The sequence below is a fragment of the Choristoneura fumiferana genome, chromosome 28 (genome assembly GCF_025370935.1).
Source record: "Choristoneura fumiferana chromosome 28, NRCan_CFum_1, whole genome shotgun sequence".
In the NCBI taxonomy this organism is placed as follows: Eukaryota; Metazoa; Arthropoda; class Insecta; order Lepidoptera; family Tortricidae; genus Choristoneura; species Choristoneura fumiferana.
The window spans coordinates 5493659-5516946 of record NC_133499.1 but is presented as its reverse complement, the minus strand read 5'-3'; the positions used below and the strand labels follow the sequence as shown (position 1 = coordinate 5516946).

Here is a 23288-nt window from a genome sequence, read left to right as displayed (position 1 = left end):
TAATCATTACATCTGGCATTTGAATTCAGTGTTGGATTATGCTTCCATGGGAATTTTCAAAAATTGTACTAGTGGTCTTCATTAATCTCACTTATTTTTATTCTTGTTGTGTTGTTGTTTGTTTGCTCCTTCTTTACGCCCAAACGCAAGGCCGGATTTGAATGAAATTTGGAACTGTGATAGTTTTTACTTTTTATCCCAAATAAAAACCGGCCAAGAGCGTGTTGGACACGCCCGAAATAGGGTTCCGTAGCCATTACGAAAAAATTAAGTGATATTTTTCTAAGGATTTCGTATTTTGTACGGAATATTCCAAGTTTAGGTATATTTTATACCTTATGCTGCTATGTACTCTTAAACTACTAATAATTCTCAAGAAAACTTAACCTTATAGTTTTCCTTGTAAGTTTGATATACTTACTACCAACCTGAATTTTTTTAAAAATTTCCACCCACCGGTTTAGATTTTAGAGGGGGGGACACTCGATTTTAATGAAAATTTGCACTTTAAAGTTGAATATTTTGCAAAAAAATCATTGAATCGAAAAATCGTTTTAGCAACCTAAAATGGTTTTAAAAGACCTATCCAACGATACCCCACACTACAAGATTGGATGAGAAAAAAAAACACCCAAACTTTACTTCTATGGGGTACCCTAAAAAAATTTTTTTTTGGTTTTTTATTGTACCATTTTGTCGGCATAGTTTACATATGTATTCGTGAAAAATTACAGCTTTCTAGCATTGATAGTCCCTGAGCAAAGCCGCGGACGGACAGACAGACAGACATGGCGAAACTATAAGGGTTCCGTTTTTGCCATTTCTGATACGGAACCCTAAAAATGGTTCCTGTAGGTACTAGGCGAAAGGTCATCACTTACTCTACACCACTTATCAGGTGATTTCCTGGCACCACCACTGTCTTGTGCAGCAGCGTTGAGTCTTTCAGCCAAAAGACGCCAAAGCTTGCAGGAACTCAATCTCGAATATACGGACTGTTTACTCGCCGCGAACTCGGGATGCTCTTCCATAAACGACAGTAACAGTTCAAGTTGCTCGCTGCTCACCCGACTGCGGGTCAGCGCCGCCCCTTGGCTCATCTCCGGCCATATAAAACTGTTTAAACGTTTTAACTCTCCATTAGTCCAATGCGTTACTTTGTGTAGTGTAGTTACGGTAGTACTATTAGTTATTCTGTGGTGTAGTGTAGAAATGCCATACTGCACGTATAAAAAAGGCACTCTGTGTACTGCACTGCCAATGCCAAAGCCAAATGCATGCATGCATGCAAGCACGCCATAAATTTTTTTTGACGTTTCTTTTTTTTTAAGACCTCTGCTTTGTGTTGCCAGAGTAATGTGCTAACCACTTAATTTGTGAGAAAATTACTCTGTGCTGGTTACATAACCAATGAAATAAAGATTTACGTTACATTCATTTCAGTTTTAGTTGTTTTGTTTTAGTTTTTTTTTACTGTTGTTTCGGCATTTTCACGTACAGATGTCCCTTTATATATATTTTTTTCACTTTTAGATAAAATATGGCTTTTCCAGCTTTTCCTACTCAGAATCAAGAGCACAATCGATTCCGATACCATCCCAGCCTATATATATCCCTCTGCTGGGCACAGACCTCCTCTCAGAACAAAGGGCTTGGGCCATAGTTCCCACGAAATCGATTCCGATAGTTTCAAAAAATGGACACTCAAGCTTTTTCCTGCTAGACGATCCGTAAGTATATTATGCTTTGAATTTTTTGTAGAAATTCGTCAGGTATCAAACAGTAAACGAATACGTTAGTTATAATAAGTGATCCTATAAACTTCGTTTTTTCATGTAATCATGTGAAAAACCTTTGAAAAAAATTAATTTCAGTGGTTGTATGGCTTAGATTTATATGCTTTTCCTATATTCGCAAATATAAAAAAGAATAATGTCAACGTCAAGTCAACGTCACGTCAGGGCTACTACGTTCAAAGTACGTATCGTACCGTTTCTCTCACTCTTGTGTGAAATAATATTAGCATCAGCGAGACGGTACGATACGAACTTCGATTTTCGAATTCCGTCCGTAGTAGCGTAGCACTATTGTTTTTATTGTATTGATCCGTGATTTGGATTTTTTTGGATGTGTGAGATAAATAAACTTAAATTTGCTTTCATTTGATGTATTTTTCTTTTGTTTGAGAATAAGAAAGAACCTGGTAAGTGTCAACACATTAGTTTTCAACGATAAAATATTGAAACACTGTGTTAAATGTTCAAATTCTCGTGACATATCACTTTTAAAATTTTGAACCGTAAATTCGTGTAATGTTTAATTTGTCATCCTTTTTCCAGTGCATCAGAGACATAATAATGCTACCGCGGCAATATTACAACGAGCAGGACGTTAGAAAACGTCAGATAGATACTTTAAAAATCTTCAACGACAATGTTGTGGAACTACAAGAAAACACGGAATACAAAATAGATTTTAGCATAAACGGCAAGAATTTTTGTTTAAACGTGATACTAAGCCCTGACTTTCCTAATGAAAAGCCAGTTATTCTGGTAAATCCTTGTATTTCTCATCCATGGGTCGCTGAAAATTCAAATCATGTTGTTAGTGCACCTGGGCTTATACAGTTTACTGTGCATTCAGATTTAGGGAGAGTGGTCCATGCTATCATCAGAGAGTTCCAGAGATCAGTTGCTGTTAGTAGCGACGATGATAAGTCCAACCAGGTAAGTCAATTGCATGGCAGTATCTCATTTTTAGACATTTTGAGTAAACAGAGAAAATACATTTTGCATTTTATTATTGTTCTTAGGCTGTCTGATTATGTTATAGCCAAGATATGGCCAATTTGCTTAGTTTATCTGTTAGAGAATGTTTCAAAGCTATGTGAGTGTATATGTGTTACTGCCTAGTGCCTTATGAGGGCAGTGTAGGATTCAATATTGTCCAGCATGGCAAACTACAGGGCACATACAGTGGTGGTCATGTAATTAAGAACGATTTGAAGTTCCAGATTATTTTTAACTAAATCATGTCATGTGTAGTCGTGGTTCCTTCTTAGAAGTAACTAGTTACGTTATGAAATAGCCACATGAATAGAGCAAACGGGATTAAGGATAAATAATAAAATTGCTGACATTTTTTTTACAAATTTTGTTTTTATTCTCTTTAGTAACAAATTAAAATAGTAATGAAGCTGGACAAATAATTAAGAACGATTTATTGAACTGCTCGAAAGTTTTTTTATTTGAAACTTAGATTAACTAAATCACACTAACGTGAAGTTTGTACACAAAAAAAAGCAATTTAATACATTTTAACTAAAATTAATAGTTAGTAGCATGTCCACGGCTTTTTATTACTGCCTTACACCGGCGAGGCACTGAATCTATCAATTTTTGACATTTCGCAAGAGAGATAGAGCTCCATTCTTCTAAGAATACGTCATACAGTTCTCTTAAATTGCCACACTGTCGATTTGAAACCTTTTTCTTGACTTCGCACCAAAGATGCTCTATTGAGTTAAGATCGGGGCTGTTGGCTGGCCAATCTAAGACAGAAACTGATTGCGATGTGAGGAATTCCTTAACGGTACGTGCAGTATGCTTGGGATCATTGTCATGCTGGAATGTCCAAATAACCGGAAGCACGCCTTCAGCATATGGTAACATTGTTTCTTCCAGTATGTTTTTGTATTGAAATTGATCCATGTTCCTTCTATCAGCCTAACAGGTCCAACACCATGTCCAGAAAACATCCCCAAATTTTTACATTTCTCCCGCCATGCTTTAAAGTCACTTTGTGTACTTTGGGTCGAATGCTTTATTTGGAAGCCGTCTTACATATCGTTTGCCATCAGAACATACCCTATTTATTTTCGTCTCGTCAGAAAAAAGAACGTTTTTCCACTGTCTGACTGTCCAGTTTTCATATCTTCTTGCAAATGCAAGCCGGGCTTGCCTATGACACCGTTTCATCATAGGCACCTTCCTTGCTATCCTTCCGTGCATCTTTTCTTCTACCAAACGCCTTCGAATAATGCGTGCCGAGATTGCTGAAGGGTTGTTTTCGCCAAAATATTTTTTTCTTAACTCATTAGACGGTATTAGACCCTTTAAAAGGATTTTGTTTTGCCAAACGAACGATATTTCGATCATCTCGACGAGATGACTTTCTTTGTCTAGGTACACGCGGAACATTTGAAGTAGTTTGATACGTGGCAAAATGCTTTATGGCGTGGAAAACCATAGTTTTTGAACATTGCAGATGATCGGCTATGTGTTTATACGACCAATTCTTGTCGCGAAGTTTTAGTATTACTTCTCTTGTAGATTTATCACAACTTTAATTTTTCCCCATTGTTTTTATATGAAGCAATCGCCTTTAAGACTTTTACGGCACTAAATGGCGCCAAAATTATTCGAATAATAACCTAAAACCACAAAGTGGCCGTCCGTTCTCTATATAAATTTGAATAAAAAATAAACTATTCAGCGTTCTTAATTATATGACCAGCCAGTAAGTAGTAATACTAGGTTTAGATGTAATGTATAAAGTTTATATATTTATTTTTTAGCCAATTATATGTATAAATGAATTTACCGCTAGTACGGAATTGTTTTACGATACCGAGAGAAGTACAAAAATATACATGCAGTTAGTAACACTTGTCAGTTTGAAAAAATCTTCTCTATAAAAAATCGTTCTTAATTATATGACCACAACTGTATATATACTTTTTAGGGTTCCATACCCAAAGGGTAAACGGAAACCCTATTACTAAGACTTTGCTGTGTGTCTGTCTGTCCGTCTATCACCAGGCTGTATTTCATGAACCGTGATAGGCAGTTGAAATTTTCACAGATTATGTATAACTGTGGCCGCTATAATAACAAAATACTAAAAATAGTATAAAATAAGTATTTAAGGGGGGCTTCGATGCAACAAACATGATTTTTTGCCGTTTTTTGCTAATGTCTAATGAATGTTGTATAGATGGTACGGAACCCTTCATGCGCGAGTCCAACTCGCATTTGACCGGTTTTTTGTATAATATTTATTTTTAGGTACAATTGTATTGTTAATTTACTTTGTTATGCAGCTTTCATAATTTTGAAGTTGTACATAAAGGGTTTGTGTAAAAAAAAAAACTTTGTGCTAAGTTTCTTGCGGTGTATTCTTCTTGGCAACAATAGTCTTTCCAAAGTGCTGGTGGTATAAAAAAGTGACTTGCAGAATTGCCCTTTTGTTAAATATTTAGATTTTTTATTTTTGATTGAACAGTGGCAGTGGCAAACGCCTAAGTCATCTAAGATTCCTAGCAGCAGTGCTTGCACTGTTGTGTTTTGGTTTGGCGTGGAGAGTAAGACAGCCGGTGAAATTACTGGCACTTGAGGTATCCCATTGAAATATATTACCATCTCAGAATAAATATAATTTTATTGTTAAGCTTGTTAAGCTTTTGTTAAGCAATAAGCAACAATGACAATGTCAAAACCATAGAGCAGTAGTATATATATCATTCGTCCACATCCATAAAAGCTACGACATTTCTTCGATAAGCCGACGTGGTTTCGTGACGGTGCGGCCACTGCGCCTTGGTGCTCCTTGCAAAATGGCTGTAGGCAATGGGAGACAAGGTGTCTCAGCGCTGGCTTGTCGTGGAGTTCTCGCTGTACTCTGTGGACCCGATGATAATGGAACCATTTGGGCAACGCGGTCCATCACATTTGGGCTTACAATAGGTGGATCTTGAGTAGTCTGACAGGACGACCAAATTGATGGTTGAGTAAGTAGAGGTGTTGGGAGAGGTGATTCTGGCCGATTGGTAAGTGTAGTTGATGGTGACTGATGTCTGACAGGCGTGGAAAATGATAATGGATGAGGCGTAGGTGTGGATGAAGGAAAACGAAGGGTACGAGATGTCGACGGAAGTACTAGTGGATTTATATCAGGTGCTGACGAAGGTGATGCAGGAATATCGTTAACAGGTGAAGCTGGACTGATTGGTCGGCTAGACGGGAACGCACGTGATCAGCATGATACCTCCTCTGCACACCGTCAGAAGTATTGACAGCGTATGAATATCTGTGTGTACGTCTTGCTATGGTAGCTGGTTCCCATCGGGACCCGTCTCGGGCGCGAACAAATACGCTGTCACCTGCTTTAAAATTTGGAATTTGTTTTTCAGACTCAATGTTGACTTGTATCTGCTTGTATTGTAGAGCTCTTTTCGGGTTAGGACGGGCGTTGTCCAGGGCACAGTGCAATCGACGTCCAAACATCATTTCACCTGGGCTTTTCCCGTGATGCTGTGAGGTGTTATACGGTAGGAAAATAGAAATTTTTCTAGACGCCTTCTCAGGGTCATGCCATCGCTCGCACTTGATGACATTCTGGTTTTAAACGTCCTTACCAAGCGTTCTGCTAAGCCATTAGTCCTCGGGTCATATGGAGATGATTTGATGTGTAGGATGCCCTTGTCCTTGCAATAATTTTGAAATTCTTGCGAAGTGAACTGTGTTCCGTTGTCAGATATCAAAAGTTGTGGGAAGCCAAAGGTTGTAAATATAGAATCTAGTTCTTCACATAGTTTGCTTGTGGTAATTTGGTTCATGGGTTTAATTTCGATCCATTTTGAGAGTGCATCCGCTAGAATCAACCAATATTTGCCTTCAAACGGTCCCGCGAAATCAATGTGAAGTCTTTCCCATGGGTTGTCAGGAACGGACCAGGAGAATACAGGCAGTTCAGTGTTGTTTGGCCGGTTTTTAACCCCCGACGAAAAAGAGGGGTGTTATAAGTTTGACCGCTATGTGTGTCTGTGTGTCTGTGTGTCTGTGTGTCTGTATGTCTGTGTGTCTGTGTGTCTGTGTGTCTGTGTGTCTGTGTGTCTGTGTGTCTGTCTGTGGCACCGTAGCTCTTAAACGGGTGGACCGATTTGAATGCGGTTTTTTTTATTTGAAAGCTGGTTTTCTAGCGATGGATCTTAGACATGATTTATCAAAATCGGTTCAGCCGTTTCAAGATCATCAGATCTTTTGTTCGCTGCGGTAGGAATCTTAGACGCATAATGGATATTTACTTTACTTTCAAACATATTTGGGACCTATAATTTGAAGCACCCATGTATGCTATATAGCTACGCAAGATTATGGAATCTCGGCCTGATGCTGCAGCCAGGATATCCAGAACACTAGTAGGTACACTCTTAATAAAACTATAGCAGATATATCGTGTTTGGGTTCGTTTTGATCAGTATTTGATTCTACAAACAATTTAATGGTGGCAACAGGATGAGCTGATGCTGCAGCCAGGATATCCAGCACAATAGTACACTCTATAAAAAATAATAGCACATATGTCGTGTTTGGATTCGTTTTGATCAGTAATTGATTCTACATACAATGCCAGTGGTGGCAACACGACGAGCTGATGCTGCAGCCAGGATATTCAGCACACCAGTATACTCTTGAAAAAATAATAGCAGATATGTCGTGTTTAATTCCTTTTGATCAGTATTTGATTCTACATACAATGCAATGTGGCAACACGATGAGCTGATGCTGCAGCCAGGATATCCAGCACACTAGTACACTCTATAAAAATAATAGCACATATGTCGTGTTTGGAATCGTTTTGATCAGTAATTGATTCTACATACAATTCAGTGGTTTCAACACGACGAGCTGATGCTACAGCCAGGTTACCAGCACACCAGTATACCCTTGAAAAAATAATAGCAGATATGTCGTGTTTGGATTCGTTTTGATCAGTAATTGATTCTACATGCAATGCAGTGGTGGCAACACGACGAGCTGATGCTACAGCCAGGATATCCAGCACACCAGTATACTCTTGAAAAAATAATAGCAGATATGTCGTGTTTGGATTCGTTTTGATCAGTAATTGATTCTACATACAATGCAGTGGTGGCAACACGACGAGCTGATGCTGCAGCCAGGATATTCAGCACACCAGTATACTCTTGAAAAAATAATAGCAGATATGTCGTGTTTGGATTCGTTTTGATCAGTATTTGATTCTACATACAATGCAGTGGTGGCAACACGACGAGCTGATGCTACAGCCAGGATATCCAGCACACCAGTATACTCTTGAAAAAATAATAGCAGATATGTCGTGTTTGATTCCTTTTGATCAGTATTTGATTCTACATACAATGCAATGGTGGCAACAAGATGAGCTGATGCTGCAGCCAGGATAACCAACACACTAGTACAGTTTAAAAAGATATACTTATATCAAAGTTTAAAAAACATGAAATAAAAACTTAAATTTAAAATTTAAAAAACCCCCGACTTAAAAAACGCCAGCAGAAATAAAAATAAAAACGCCCGAAAAAAACGCTGCTTGAAAAGACAATTAAAAAGTAAAAAATAATTATGCGCTACCTAGCTGTTGCCCGCGACTTCACCTGCGAAGAATTCGTTTATCTCTATCCCGCGGGGACTATGCTGATTGCCCGCAAAATTAGCCTAAGTTAATTTAGTATAAAGTATCTAGTAATATTTTTTTATCTAAGCGTTGTCTTGACATTTACGACAGTATTTAATGTACTCCTCAATATCATCGTCAATTGATGGCCACCATACGTAAAAACGTGCAAGTGCTTTCATTGCGCAAGTTCCAGGGTGCCCTGTATGCAGATATTTCAAAGTAGCCTTCCTGAGTGTATTCGGTATAATTATTCGACCTTGCCACATCAAAATCTTATTTTCGATGGATAATTCGATGCGTTTCCGAGCATAAGGTTTTAAGATGTCTGCATAAGAATGTTCCCGCCAACCTGTCTTAATATTCTCCGCTATTTGTTTGAAAATCGGATCATTTCTTGACGCATTCCGTATTACTTCTTCTGTCAACGCTATATCTGAGACACTGTCATGTTGTTGTTGAGAAACTATTTTGTGTACTGTTAATTCTGCACGGGAAGGTCTCTCATCAGGGTTGGGCATCCGGGAAAGGTAGTCAGCCATAAAATTAAGGTGTCCTTTTGTGAAAACGATGTCATAGTCATAGCTACCAATGATCAAAGCCCACCGTATCAATCGATTATTAACAAGTTTCGGTAAATTGCGTTGCGGGCCTAAAAGGTGAATCAAGGGTTTGTGGTCAGTGACTAGTGTGAATTTTGTGCCACGTAAGTATTGGTCAAACTTTTGGATGCCAAAAAATATTGCTAAAGCTTCTCGGTCAATAACTGAATATTTAGTTTCCGCTGATCTCAGTTTTCTTGATGCAAAAACTATCGGTTGAATTTGGTCATTTGCTTTATGAAATAATACGGCACCTACACCCTTTTCTGAAGCGTCACATGCTAAGAACAACGGCCGCTTCTCATCAAAAGCTACAAGTGGTTTTGATTTACTAATGAGATTTTTTGCATTTTCAAACGCTGTATTCTCTTTGTCTGTCCATCGCAGTCGCAGTTGTTTTAGAATATCTGCTATTTGTTGTTGTTGCTGTTGTTGTACTTGCAGAAATTCTTGGAACTGTTCCGTGTTCATTTTTTAATTATTTGAATTAATCCTCGTCGCCAATGAAATATATTACCATCTCAGAATAAATATAATTTTATTGTTAAGCTTGTTAAGCTTTTGTTAAGCAATAAGCAACAATGACAATGTCAAAACCATAGAGCAGTAGTATATATATCACCCATCTTAGGCCTCTAGGTTGGCAACGCATCTGCAATACCCCTGGTGTTGCACATGTTTATGGGCGGTTGTGATCTCTTACCATCAGGAGACCCACTTGCTCGTTTTCCATCCAGTCGATTAAAAAAAAAATGTACAAAAAAGTTTTTTATTTGTTATATCAGGGCAGTCCGTCATCCCGTGTCAGCAGTCAGATGCTCATGTTCCCGGAACTTGGTGAGCTGACCGCTGATGAGCTGCATGAGATCCTGGAAAATACTGACTTACAGGTATTGTATTCATCATGTCAGCCAAAAGACATACACTGCCGGGCTGGACATGGGCCTCCCCCAAAGCTCTAGGTATTGTATTAATAAAGAATAAAAATGTAATGTATATTAGAGATGGACCGAACATGGGTTTAACCGAATACGAATATTCCGTAAAAAAATTACTGAACCGAATATTAATAATATTAAAACTAGAAATATGATATACTATTTCTCACTATACAGACCTCATTGCGATTGTATTAACATATTATTTTATTATAAAAATCACTGTCACAATCTCAAAATAGCTACATAGGTACTTATATTTAATTAATTAATTAATAACCATCTTTTTTTATCTGCTGTAATTGGAAATAAAGCTACAGTGTCAACAAAAACATAAAGCCTCATTGTTCCTCATAAAAATAACACATTGTTTAATGTAGGCATCTCATACATGGCTTAATACAGTAAAAAGAAGAGGACCACTTGGCCGAACATTCGGTGATTTAGCCGATTATACGGCCGAATACGAATATATATATTTTTTGTTTATTCGACTGGATGGCAAACAAGCAAGTGGGTCTGCTGATGGTAAGAGATCACCACCGCCCATAAACATCTGCAACACCAGGGTAAACCTGCCGAATATACAACGAATATTCGGCCAATCCCTAATTATGAGTGGCAACACTAGCTCTCTCTTCACTCACTATAGGCCTCCCCCAAGGCTCAAGGTATTGTATTAAGGCAGAATAAAAATGTAACCTAAATGGCAAATGGTTTAATCAACTTTTTAGTGTAGCTTGTAGCGATGGTTACGTCTCCTGAGTCACTTATCCATACTAATATTATAAATGCGAAAGTGTGTGTCTTTGTATGTTTGTCCGTCTTTCACGTCGAAACGGAGAGACGGATCGACGTGATTTTTGGCATAGAGATAGTTTATGGGCTTTGGCTGTAGTGACATAGGCTACTTTTTATCCCGAAAGGGCGATAACCGAATTCCACGCGGGCGAAGCCGCGGGCCAAAGCTAGTTAAAAGTGTAATTTTATGGGGTACAAATACAAATTAACTAAAAGTCAGGAGTTGTGACAGTTTAAAGGCAATTCCTTCATGGCTCATCTCCTAAGAATGCGAGTTACGGGACAGAATCATCATCATCCATCATCATCAGCCTACAGCAGTCCACTGCTGGACATAGGCCTCTTCCATGGAGCGCCACAACACTCTGTCTTCAGCCCCTCGCATCCATCCGCCGCCAGCAACCCTCTTAAGGTCGTCCGACCGTGCCTCAGGACGCCCTACACTGTTTTCCCGTCCGCGGTCTCCATTCGAGGACTCGTCTGCTTCACCATTCATCGGTCCTGCGACAGACGTGGCCAGCCCAACGCTACTTCAGAATAACATGTTGAAAAGTTGATTGACTCAACAGCCACAAACTTATTTCCAGGATAAGCTCCTAGAGTCATCTCCGCAGCTCCTGGAACTGGACTTGGAGACGGAAGAGCTGATGCTGAACATAGAGAGGATAGCCCAGGACAATATCGCCAAGCAGCAGAGCCTGGATGATCTCAAGACGGATGTCATTGACCGGATATCAACGATAGTGCAGATGAAAATGAACTATGAGGAGCTACATAGAAGGTTAGTTTATTGTGTTACTTTATAGTTTATATAATCACAAAACAGATAAGTTACAGAAATCAATCTACATACAAAGTGCGCTCGAGCGACGCACACTGCTCACAGACACGAAAAAGAGGGATGTTATAAGTTTGACAGCTATGTGTGTCTGTGTGTCTGTCTGTGGCACCGTAGCTCATAAACTGATTTGAATGCGGTTTTTTTATTTGAAAGCAGGTTTTGTAGCGATGGTTCTTAGACATACATATTTGAAAATAAACTTTAGTAAAAAAACATAGCAGGAAAATAAGTAATTGGTAAAAATTTCATTGTTAATACAAGCTTTTTTTTGCTGACTGTACTGTCGACTAAACTACATTTGCATACCAATTTTCAAGTCGTTGCTATTAACCCTTGAAGAGTTCCGTCCTGCGGAGACGATCCTGGCCGGAGCACCAGGATGTCACTACCACATTATTGTATTGTCACGCAATTTACATAAGTATACCAAATTTCAAGTCAATCCAACTACTGGAAGTTGGTCGAATTTAACTTGCAAGATTTGATTACAGACAGACAGACAACGGGACAGGTGAAACTAAATAAAAGCTTTTAATTAATACCTTGTATATTGTGGTTGCATCGGCAGGCACCAGAAGCTGTCCGAAAGCTACGACCCCCACAGGATCAGGGAGTCCCTCAAGGGAGCTGCGCTGAAGGCCGATGAAGACGCGGAGGCAATAGCCGAGCAGTTCCTATTAGGTGAGCAGCATTGGCTTAGATTCGGTCGGTGTGAATAATACAGGTGTAATTCATATCAATCAGTATAGGGAAGTCTGAAACTGTAAGACATTTACGAAGATCAGTTCTTAGGCACCAAGTCATCGATTTTAGTAACAAGAAAAACCGGCCAAGAGCGTGTCGGACACGCCCAAAATAGGGTTCCGTAGCCATTACGAAAAAATTAAGTAATATTTTTGTAATGATTTCTTATTTTATACCTTAGGCTGCTATTTACTTTTAAACTACTAATAATTATCAAGCAAACTTAACCGTTATAGTTTTCCTTGAAAGTTTGATATACTTTCTATCATCCTGATTTTTTTTTAATTTGTCCACCCTCCTGTTTAGATTTTAGAGTTTGCACTTTAAAGTTGAATATTTCGCAAACAAATCACTGAATCAAAAAATCGTCTTAGCAACTCCCTAATGGTTTTAAAAGACATATCCAACGATATACCACACTATAGGGTAGGATGAGAATAAAAAAACACCCCCACTTTACGTCTATAGGAGGTACTCTAAAAAAAAATTTTTTTAATTTTTTATTGTATCATTTTGTCGGCATAGTTTTCATATATATCCGTGAAAAATCACAGCTTTCTAGCATTGATAGTCCCTGAGCAAAGCCGCGGACGGACGGACGGACAGACAGACAGACAGACATGGCGAAACTATAAGGGTTCCGTTTTTGCCATTTTGGCTACGGAAAATCTAAACCGGTGGGTGGAAAAATTTGAAAAAATTCAAGATGGTAGTAAGTATATCAAACTTTCAAGGAAAACTATAACGGCTAAGTTTGCTAGAGAATTATTTGTAGTTGAAGAGTAAATAGTAGCCTAAGGTATAAAATATACCTAAACTTGGAAGATTCCGTATAAAATACGAAATCATTAGAAAAATATTACTTAATGTTTTCGTAATGGCTACGGAGCCCTATTTTGGGCGTTTCCGACACGCTCTTGGCCGGTTTTTTATTTCAACTGCTTCACGTACCATTCTTGAGTAGTGTATTTCAATACAGAAACGTAAATGTTTAGATAGTTTAATGAGGGAATTTCAATACTTCAGACATCAATTGACGTTGCTTTGTTATTTTGCTAAATACCCGTCCAAACCAAGTATAGTCGTTTTGAAAAATAAAGCCGACCAAAAAACGCTTTCTGTCCACGCAATAAGAGCGAAAAAGACGTCTTCGCGTCGGTAAAAGTCGGTTCCGAGCTTTTCGCTCTTATATGGACATAAACAGTTTTTTGATCGGCTAAAGCCAATTCCACGTCGATAGGTTTGGGCAGACCATAAGTGTTTCTTTTTACAGGAAACGTACCAGTGGAGACTTTTATATCCAAGTTCGCTGAGAAGCGCGCCTTGGGGCAAGCCAGGCGGGCCCGAGAGGAGAGGCTAGCGCATCAGCTGGCCCAACTAGACAGGGCCACTACTTGAATCTGATCATTAGGAATCATCATGAGCCGGAAAACAGTGTTTCCGGGGCGGTACATCTTTGGGATCTTTAATAACCTAACCGACAAAAAGTTGAACCCCCGACTTCCCTTCGACCCCGATTCAAAGTTCAATATCTCAAAAAAGGCTGAACCGATTGATGATGAAACATGTCTAAGAACCATCGCTAGAAAAGCTGATTTCAAATAAAAAACAGCCGACCTCCCTAGAGATTCTAAAAAAGTTGCCAAATGTAAAGCAACCAAACCAAAGTTATTACAAGCGCCGTAGATGTAAGGCTACAAGTGAAAAGCTTCATGTCCTCTCGACTTTACCTACAATTCATACTTTCCATTCTCCATATCAACTTGCCCCCTCATGGGCCACCGGCTGGCGACGCCCTTGCCCCTCGGCAAAAAGCTTGAACGCTTCAACGTTCGCTAGAATGCTCGCTCGTATCTTGCCGCTTGACACTTATATTATTTAATACTAGAGTGAGAGGGACGGTACGATACTAACTTCGATTTTCGAATTTCGTAGTAATGTAACATTCGCTAGAATGCTCAAGATTAACAGCATTTTTACTGAATCAGACCATTTTTCAATGGTCTAGACTAGTGTTAAGGAAATAAGATATGCAATACGTAAAGGTGCATTTGTGTAATACATGTTCTTCCACTGTGTGTTTATATTTGTGAATTTGTAATTTATTGAATGTGCAATAAATATGTAAGAATTTATATGAGTTTTGATATTTAACCTTTGCGACGCCAACGACTATGGTTCCGCCGTATGACACCGCAGGTTCCACGCTAACGACCTATATTATAACGTCCATTACTTCAATGCAAAAGCAACCTTCGTTCAATTGTGTTAAGGTTCAATTTTAGGCATTGCAATATAGAAGCCTGGCGTATGGGTGATGTCTTTTGTATTTGACGTGGGGGCGAAAAGGTTAAACAAGGTTTCATCTTCAGGTGGCTGGTGGAGGATCGTGGGTTCGAACCCCGGCTCGCACTTCTGAGTTTTTCGAAATTACACCATGAGCTTTACGGTGAAGGAAAACATTGCGAGCATGAACGAACTTGCGAAGGGTATTTCAATGTTTTATGTGAAGTTCCCAAACTGCATTGAGCCCGCGTGGGAACTACAACTGAAGTCCTCTCATGCTGAGGAAGCCTGTGCACAACAGTGAGACTTTATATAGGCTGAGATGATGGTGATGATGATGACTTAAGTATCTAATACAGCAGTTACCAGTCCGAAGTGAGTCCGTAAAATCCAAGCGCTCTCATTCTCAGGAGAACTATCATTAGATGATGATGATGATGATTATTAAAAAAGGAGACTTTAAAATAAAAGGATATAGTTATTCTATATTTGTATTATTTATAATCACTCTGCTTACAATAATTAAGTCGGTTACAACTAATTACATTAAACACTTACATACTAACATCCGTCGTGTTAATACAATATTCCATACATTTACATAACACTATGTATGCAACGGATCGGGCACAAATGGCATACTGTCTATTACTACTATTTGATTACCGCCAAATGTGGTAACTTTGCCTAGTGTAAGCAACTTTGCCCGTAGACTCAATGTAAAGCGGATCACTTCAGAACGATTGCCCTTTAGGCTCATTGTATTTTTTTTTTGCAAAAATTGTCAAGAGGAAGTTTGTATAAAAGAACGAGTTAGAATTTTTTAACGTTAATTTATAAAAAATGGGTAAAAAAACTGGCTTTAAAAAGTGACTGGGATACTACAGACAGATAGCTTAAAAAATCGACAGTTGTTCAGTCTTTTTATTTTAGGCATCTGTTAAAACCGAAAAAAGATTTGTTTGTTTAGTGGAAAGAGTTAAGAGATTTAGTAAGAAAAGTTCCTACCGTAAAAGGAAGATTCGGTCTCATTTTCTTCATTAGCACACCCGTCCAAAGATGGAGTGGTAATAAAACATTTTTCTGGCAAATTTCATTTAGTAACATTTTAACAATATGGCAAAGTTGCTTATAAAGGGCCACGATTGACAGTTAAGTTGCACCACAAAAATCTTTAACACATCACATTTATTAGACATGTCTAATTTCACTTAAATTTAAATTTGATTGATATTTTGAGAAGGCAATTTTAATTGTATTTACCTGTAGGTAAAGGACCTAAGTATAAGGCTAGTGACTTTAGTCCATTAGTTAGATTGACATTTAAACAAAAACCGGCCAAGAGCGAGTCGGACTCGCACATGAAAGGTTCCGTAGCATTATCTATACAACATTAGACATTAGCAAAAAAACGGCAACAAAAATAAGTTTGTTGTATATGGAATATTGGAATATTTATTTTATTTTAATTTAATTATTTATTTTTAAATTGATTATACAACTAAAGATTCTGTAAATATTTGAAGCGTTATTGCCGTTATTATATCAAGCAATTAACCTAACCAACAAAAAGTTGGAAAACCCCCGACTTTGTCACTTCAAAGTTCAAAATCTCAAAAACGGCAGCATCGATTTTGATAAAACATGTCTAAGAACTATCGCTAGAAAACCTGCTTTCAAATAAAAAAACCGCATTCAAATCGGTCCACCCGTTTAAGAGCTACGGTGCCACAGACAGACAGACAGACACACATAGCGGTCAAACTTATAACACCCTCTTTAAAAACAGAATAAAATAAATATTTAAGGGGGCTCCCATACAGCAAACTTGATCGTTTTTTTTTATTTGAAAGCAGGTTTTCTAGCGATGGTTTGAGATATTGAACTTTGAAATGGAAAAGTCGGGGGTTTTCAACTTTTTGTTGGTTTGGTTATCGTTTCATTGACAAAGCGGTGGACTCAATATAATAACATTTTTTTTATTCAAGACACTAGCCAAGACTGTAGAGGGTTCATATGCACATGTAGACAAACATATTATATAAGTACTTAATTAAGCTTACAAAATGGCAATGTGATGTTTATATACAAGTTATAGATTTGTGACTACATTTAGTTATTAAAAAAACTAAATTAATAAATTAAATAAATCGATCATTTTTGTCCCAATAAAATAAACGACATATTGAAGTTGTTTAGTTTTCTATATACTTTTTTATATTTAAGTAGCAATTGATAAATTTTTATCATTATTTCACCTTTCCAGTTCATTAACTACTTTGAAAAATATACTTTTCACTTTTTTTAAACCATCTCGTCGGTTCTTGTTCTAAATTCCACAAATACCATTAAACATTTAACAATTCTTCTATTATAGAATAATATTACCTACGTCTCTCTCGATTGGACGGCAAAATCCCCTACTAATATTATAAATGCGAAAGTAACTCTGTCTGTCTGTCTGTCTGTCTGTCTGTTACCCTTTCACGTCGAAACCACTGAACCGATTTTGATGAAATTTGGTACATAGGTAGTTTGAACCCCAAGGATCAACATAGGATACCTTTTATTCCGGTAGAGGGCGCCACCGCGCGATAACCTAGATCCGCGCAGACGTAGTCGCGGGCATAAGCTAGTTAAAAATAAAAAGACACACCGAACTTACAACTTACGAATACGAAGCAATATTCGACTATAGATATAAAAAAAATGCTTCATTCAAATATGCGGGAAAGAAAAAGGAGTCGGTTCATAATGAAATATGTTAGGTACTCTATATGTATACAATTGTAGTCCCATCTCGAAGCCGGATTTGGAAGCTAGTTTTGAAATGGGAAAAATGTTCCCGATTAGAAAGAACAATTAACATTTCGTAATCAGCTACCAAATTTGCCTACTAGATGGGAAAAGCGTTATTTGGTAGCTAGATACAAGATGGGAAATCAGTATTCTCATTTCGTAACCAGCTACCAAATCTGGCTACGAGATGAGACAAGAAGCCAGCGCCTTAAATATTATAAGAAAGGATATATGTAGGTATATTGAAGTGGATAACATCAGTACACATGTTTGAATACATTGGAAAATAAATCAATTAAATTCAGTGAATAATAGTTATTTGTGTCACAAGGGAGCAAAATTGTGTATTTACGGCGAGGGCGTACATTGAATCCAGAATGTAGCGAAGGATTCTACAATAAAGTAGAATCCTGAGCGTAATGAGGGATTCAAGTGTTAACGCCCAAGATGAAAATAATTTTGCTCCCGAGTGGCTCATACAACTTTTCACACCGAGCATTAAGAAACTTGAAAAAAATAAATTCTAAATATTAATAAAGAATAACCAGCATAGAAAATGACGTGGCTTTCCAATTATCAACTTAAAAAATTGCATTTTCAATAAAACACTTAGAAAAGCCTTGAACAGAAAAGTTGCACTTTGCTCCCTCTCGTCAGGGAGGAAAAGTTACTTTTCTGAAGGAGAGGTGTGAAAAATAAATTTCATATCGTTTAATAATGAGGTTGATATATGATGTGACAAAAATACTATTTGAAATCATCCTATAAGTGGTTTGACGTCATCGGCACTTTTTGTCCGACCCCTGATAATATATATATCCGTCTTGTAAAGCGCATTGTTTTTTTTTTCAACAACCTTCGTAAACTTCGTAAATTTCGAAATGACAATGTCGGTTCTTCGACTTTTCTATAAGTAAGGTTATAGTATAGTTTTGAATGAGGCAAGCTTTACGGTGAAGGGAAATATCGTGACGAAACCTGCAGTGACCTACGAAGAGATTCGGTGTTTGAAGTTCCCAATCCGTTGGCCCGCGTGGAAACTATGGCCCAAGCGGCCAAGCCCTCTCGTTCTGAGAAGAGGCCTGAGCCCAAAAGTGGGATTAATATTTTTAATTGAAATTATTTGATATGAACTAAATGTTCGACTTTGGTAGTTCGATTTTTTTATCGACTGACTGACTGATGTATGTTAACATGTATATACGGATATATGTTTTAAATATGTTTAAAGTGAGATACGCATTATATTCTTAGTCTAGCCCTGACCAAAATCACGTCACAAGCAAATATGTCTTTCTCTGTCTAATCTAGAATTCCAATCCTTTATAACTCAGGCACTTTACTACGAAGTCGTACTTCGTCTCGCCGTCCCGTTGACGCTTATATTATTTAAAACGAGAGCGAGAGGGACGGCATGATACGAACTTCGATTTACAGTAATTGAGCACGATATTGGGGTAAATAATTATGGAGTTCGGCAACTCTGGATTTAATTAAGCCAATTTGACAGATAAGAGAATCAGAGACAAGTGGAAAAAGGAAATTCCTTGTCCATTCTGATTACATATTAAAAAAACATATATTTTTGGTCAGTGAATTCAAAAATCAGAACTAAACGATTGTATTCTTAGAACTTATATTTGGAACAAAAATGCAGGCGTGACATAAAACTGTAGAATCCGGACAAAAAAAATAACAAAATGAAGGTTTCCTGACATGGGAAATATAGCTAGATGGCGTTAGTATCGTGTGGTCTGTTTGGGTGACACTATTTACCGGCACGGACAATACCGACATGGAAATACCGGCCCGATATTTCGTGTACACGCCCATACAAACTGGTGTCAAACTGACAAGAGTTTCTATGGGCGTGTACACGAAATTTAATGTCGGTATTGTACGTCCGGTAAATAGTGTCACCAGTTTGTTTGACGTTTGCGTCTATGGCATTGGTTAGTACCAATGAGGGCTAAAAGACAGGCGAGTATCGCTAGATGGCGTTAGTACCGTGTGGTTTTTTGACATTACGGTCTTGCTTGCCATTGGGTCATTTATTATTAGCCGTCATACTACTGCCATCTAGCGATATTTCGGCTGTCTTATAGCCAGGATTCGACGATGATTTTTTAGGATAATTTATACAAAAATAAAAGCCGTGGTGGCCTAGTGGTTTGACCTATCGCCTCTCAAGCAGAGGGTCGTGGGTTCAAACCCCGGCACGCACCTCTGAGTTTTTCGAAATTCATATGCGGAATTACATTTTAATTTACACAGCTTTGCGGTGAAGGAAAACATCGTGAGAAACCTGCACAACTGCGAAGCAATTCAATGGTGTGTGTGAAGTTCCCAATCCGCACTGGGCCCGCGTGGGAACTATGGCCCAAGCCCTCTTGTTCTGAGAGGAGGCCTGTGCCCAGCAGTGGGACGTATATAGGCTGGGATGGGATGATACAAAAATGGTTTAAAGATTTGATGTTAAGTATTTTTTGGCCTTTGTTACTGTATTTCTACTTCCCAAATGTAGATGGCGTTGGATTAGTTAAAAGATACTTCCTAATAGTAAGTTCTAGTCCATTAATGGCAACACTTCTGCCGGCGTTAATGGCGTCAGTCGTGTGAGAAAAATGTCGTTACGAAAGAGTAAGTTTTGTTGTGTTTATTCTATTATTTTTTACCAAGAAAGTAATTGACAAAGTACAGAAACGATTTTTTTTTTACAAATAATAATATGGCTTTCATGCAAAATGGATATAATTTATCAAAATTTTGATATATATTGGATATTTCGAACCCTGCTTTTAGCCCTCATTTCAAGCAAGACTATATCGTCAATGACCCAATGGCGCCATCTAGCGAAATTGACAGAAAATTTTACGTCAATAATTTGAGTTACGAAGAATGCATTCATTTGTCTACTGTTTTATGTCGTATATTAAAGTATACATTCAACAAAAATGTAATTATTTTTTGTGGTGTATATTTTTTTAGTCGAAAACAATCCTTAATACTTATAAGTGATGTCCTTTACTATAAACTAATATTATTTTTTTAGCATTTTATACTATAGGAGGCTGGCGTAATTTTTAACCTTTTCAACGTCAACGTGACGCATTCAGTCCTGGGAACGCATATGTGCGTTGTTGTGACTTTGGCTCAATGCAATTGTTGCAATTAAATTAAATTACCGATAAAAGAAAATCCGTTGGTTATAAATGGATCTCATAACATTTTTTTTTCCCGTAGTCCGGTCAAGGAGGTAGCTTGTTGCCATGGTAATGTCTCCTCGATGACTTATTAAAAGTATGATTGTATGGTACAAATATATCGTACAAATCCACAAAAAATTAGAATTTATGACAGTTTCAAGCATATACTGATGTTTTTGGAGTTTCGCGATAGAAAACAGCTTTTTTAAGCTGATTGACCCATTTGGGAGTGGTAAGACTCGTCTAGCGACTAGATCGCTACAATTTTACTAGTCAATTTTAGGCCAAGCAGCAACGCTTACGCTGCTGTGCTGTGGCATGGAGAACAAGACAGCCGATGAAGTATATACCTTATAGTTTATCGCATAGCGGAATGTTTGGTACTATTTTTAACTTACGGTCATAGATATTAACAATTTTTTTGAACACTACCCGTATCGAATATACGTTTTTAATGATTATGCACATAGCTAGGTCGTTAAATTTTTCATGCATTCGAACGCACATATGCGTCTGCGGCAACAGATAAGATTGCCTTTAACTTAACCGTTGATATTGAAAGGGTTAAAACGCCAAAGTACTTAAACATAATTGTGTATACAATAGTACCGACAGGTACGAGGTACGCGTTCCTTTTACATTTACAGGAACATTCAAAGCTCAGAGCAAGCATAAACAGCAGTTCCCTTTAATATTAGCATTGATAACGCCTATATGCGTTTTCGTATTTTCCGCCCAAAATTTGTCAAACATTTAAACGCATATAGACGTTTTGCGGTACTTGAAGTTTTAGGTTTATAATTTGTCAAGTATTTGAACGTATATAGGCGTTCGCGGCATTTAAGGAAACTTTAGGGTTAACAGTCGCTAATGAATGCGTCAAAAAAAACAGAAAAGTTAACTATCGCACTCACAGTCAACTGTAAAAATAAAAACATGAAAATGTCTTTAAAGAGCGATTAGTAAATCGACGTCTCTGAGAATAACTTTTTTTTTCAGATAATTTAGATAAATCAATACGTATAAAGATGAAAGAAAGAGGCTCGAGATATACAGGGTGGAAAGTTGAGATGGGGCAGCAAGGGCAGCTACTAGATCCCTTGCTGCTACGCGAAAATGCTCTTAGGAGACCTTTACTAACTTTTTGAGTGATGACAATCGTCATTCACAGATTTTTGATAAAATGTATAGTCAGCGAGAAAATCGACAGATTCGTTTTTTTTTAAATGCCAATCGGTCCCTTTTCTATCATAGATTAAAACACTCTTTGAGACCAACTAAGGTTAGAGTACTAGAACACCCACAACACAAATCAAAGAAAACTTTTTCCATACAGTTCGTAGGGTACCTACTAATTTGCAAAGTGAAACTTTCGCATGTTGTTTTTTTACGAATATGAATCCTTTATGCTTAAAGAAAATTAAACAGTATGTAGGCAACTAAAAACTGAACATTTCAACTAAAGTTAGTGTCTTAACCCAGTACTGCTGCCCCATCTCAACTTTCCACCCTGTATAGACAAGCTAATTGACGCAACAAACTTTAGAAGTATATAATTTGATTAATTAAATGCTAGAATTAAGTATTTTAAGCGCCTACTTTATTCCGCCGCTTGTTAAGTAACGAGTTGTTGCTCTGTTCCAGTGCCTTTATTTGGACCTGAAAAAAAAAATTTTTTTTTATTCATCATCAATGAAGAAAGGTCTCCCCTTAGAGCTGGTTTCTACTTGTGGCTGAAGCGTTCCTCTTGGATGCACTTAGACCTGAGGCCGTATTGCCTTACGTTTCCGAGCTGTATGTGGCGCTCACTATTTAGCTCACTGCAGACCAATATTCAAGGAGCTAAAAATTCTTCCCTTACCCTGCTTATACATATATGAAGTAGCTAAGTTTGTCAGGAAACACCCTGATCGGTTCCTTTATATGATACCGTTCGTAAAAAAACAAATGGAAGATATCCAAAAAAACTGTATGTTCCCAGACAAAAAAAATATATGGTAAAAATGTATATATAATGTCTATTAAATATATAATAAGATTCCAAATGACATAAAATCACTAGATGCATATAAATTTCAGAAGAAATTGTTTAATTGGTTGCTTGCCATGTGTTTCTATTCAATTAATGAGTTCCTGAATTATTATTAAACTAATATATTCTATAAGATTGTATAATATTGTAATTGTAAATTAACCTTAGCTAATTTTTGCTCCAATAATTGGATAATTTAATTTAATTTAACGAATATAAAATTGTATTTCTAACATTTCTACGCCGATGAGGCAGAATATGACGCACTTAATGTAATTCGACCATCTTTTGTACCATATTCTAAGAAATAAACAGATTATTATTATTTATTATTAATGACAGATTTTGTATGCGAAATCTGTCATTTGATTGCGATCGCGACCGCCAGAAATGTTAGGCAAAATACGGCCTCAGTTGTTTCTTACACCACTTGCTGCTTAGACCAGTTGTTTGATCAGTCGTTAATACTGATGTGCCAAAGGAAACTTTCCAAAATTGCAACTTCTCACAATTTTGTACGGGGATTGAAACTTTACGTTTCTTAAATTAAAATTTCCTACATTCCTTGTGAAAATTTCCAAA

General features: G+C 37.5%; 3 protein-coding genes across 6 annotated transcripts in view; 1 reads left to right on the top strand and 2 right to left on the bottom strand.

Moving 5' to 3' along the window:
* LOC141443939 (uncharacterized) overlaps positions 1 to 1305 on the bottom strand; it is a 215344-nt gene extending 214039 nt beyond the window's left edge. For 2 of the 3 annotated variants that reach the window (XR_012453094.1, XM_074109361.1), the window contains exon 1: positions 882 to 1305. Coding sequence is in view for 2 of the 3 variants with exons in the window: in XM_074109361.1 (XP_073965462.1) it covers positions 882 to 1283 (402 nt within the window). In the remaining variant the exon portion in view is untranslated. The remainder of the gene's footprint in view (positions 1 to 881) is intronic. The other variant, XM_074109362.1, reaches the window with a different exon arrangement.
* Positions 1306 to 2060: 755 nt separating this feature from the next.
* Vsp37A (Vacuolar protein sorting 37A) lies at positions 2061 to 17086 on the top strand. 2 transcript variants are annotated; one of them, XM_074109435.1, is made up of 6 exons: positions 2064 to 2203; positions 2340 to 2726; positions 9845 to 9949; positions 11386 to 11579; positions 12208 to 12320; positions 13657 to 17086. In XM_074109435.1, the coding sequence occupies exons 2-6, from the start codon at positions 2358 to 2360 to the stop codon at positions 13779 to 13781; spliced, it is 906 nt and encodes a 301-aa protein (XP_073965536.1). In that variant the 5' UTR covers positions 2064 to 2203; positions 2340 to 2357; the 3' UTR covers positions 13782 to 17086. The 2 variants fall into 2 exon arrangements, with proteins under 2 accessions (XP_073965537.1, XP_073965536.1); XM_074109436.1 differs by lacking the exon at positions 9845 to 9949 and having other exon boundaries at positions 2061 to 2203.
* A 5175-nt stretch (positions 17087 to 22261) lies between these two features.
* The window catches only part of MAPk-Ak2 (MAP kinase-activated protein kinase 2), a 27252-nt gene continuing 26225 nt past the window's right edge, over positions 22262 to 23288 (bottom strand). The window contains exon 7 of the mRNA XM_074109048.1: positions 22262 to 22333. Coding sequence (XP_073965149.1) covers positions 22262 to 22333 — 72 coding nt within the window. The remainder of the gene's footprint in view (positions 22334 to 23288) is intronic.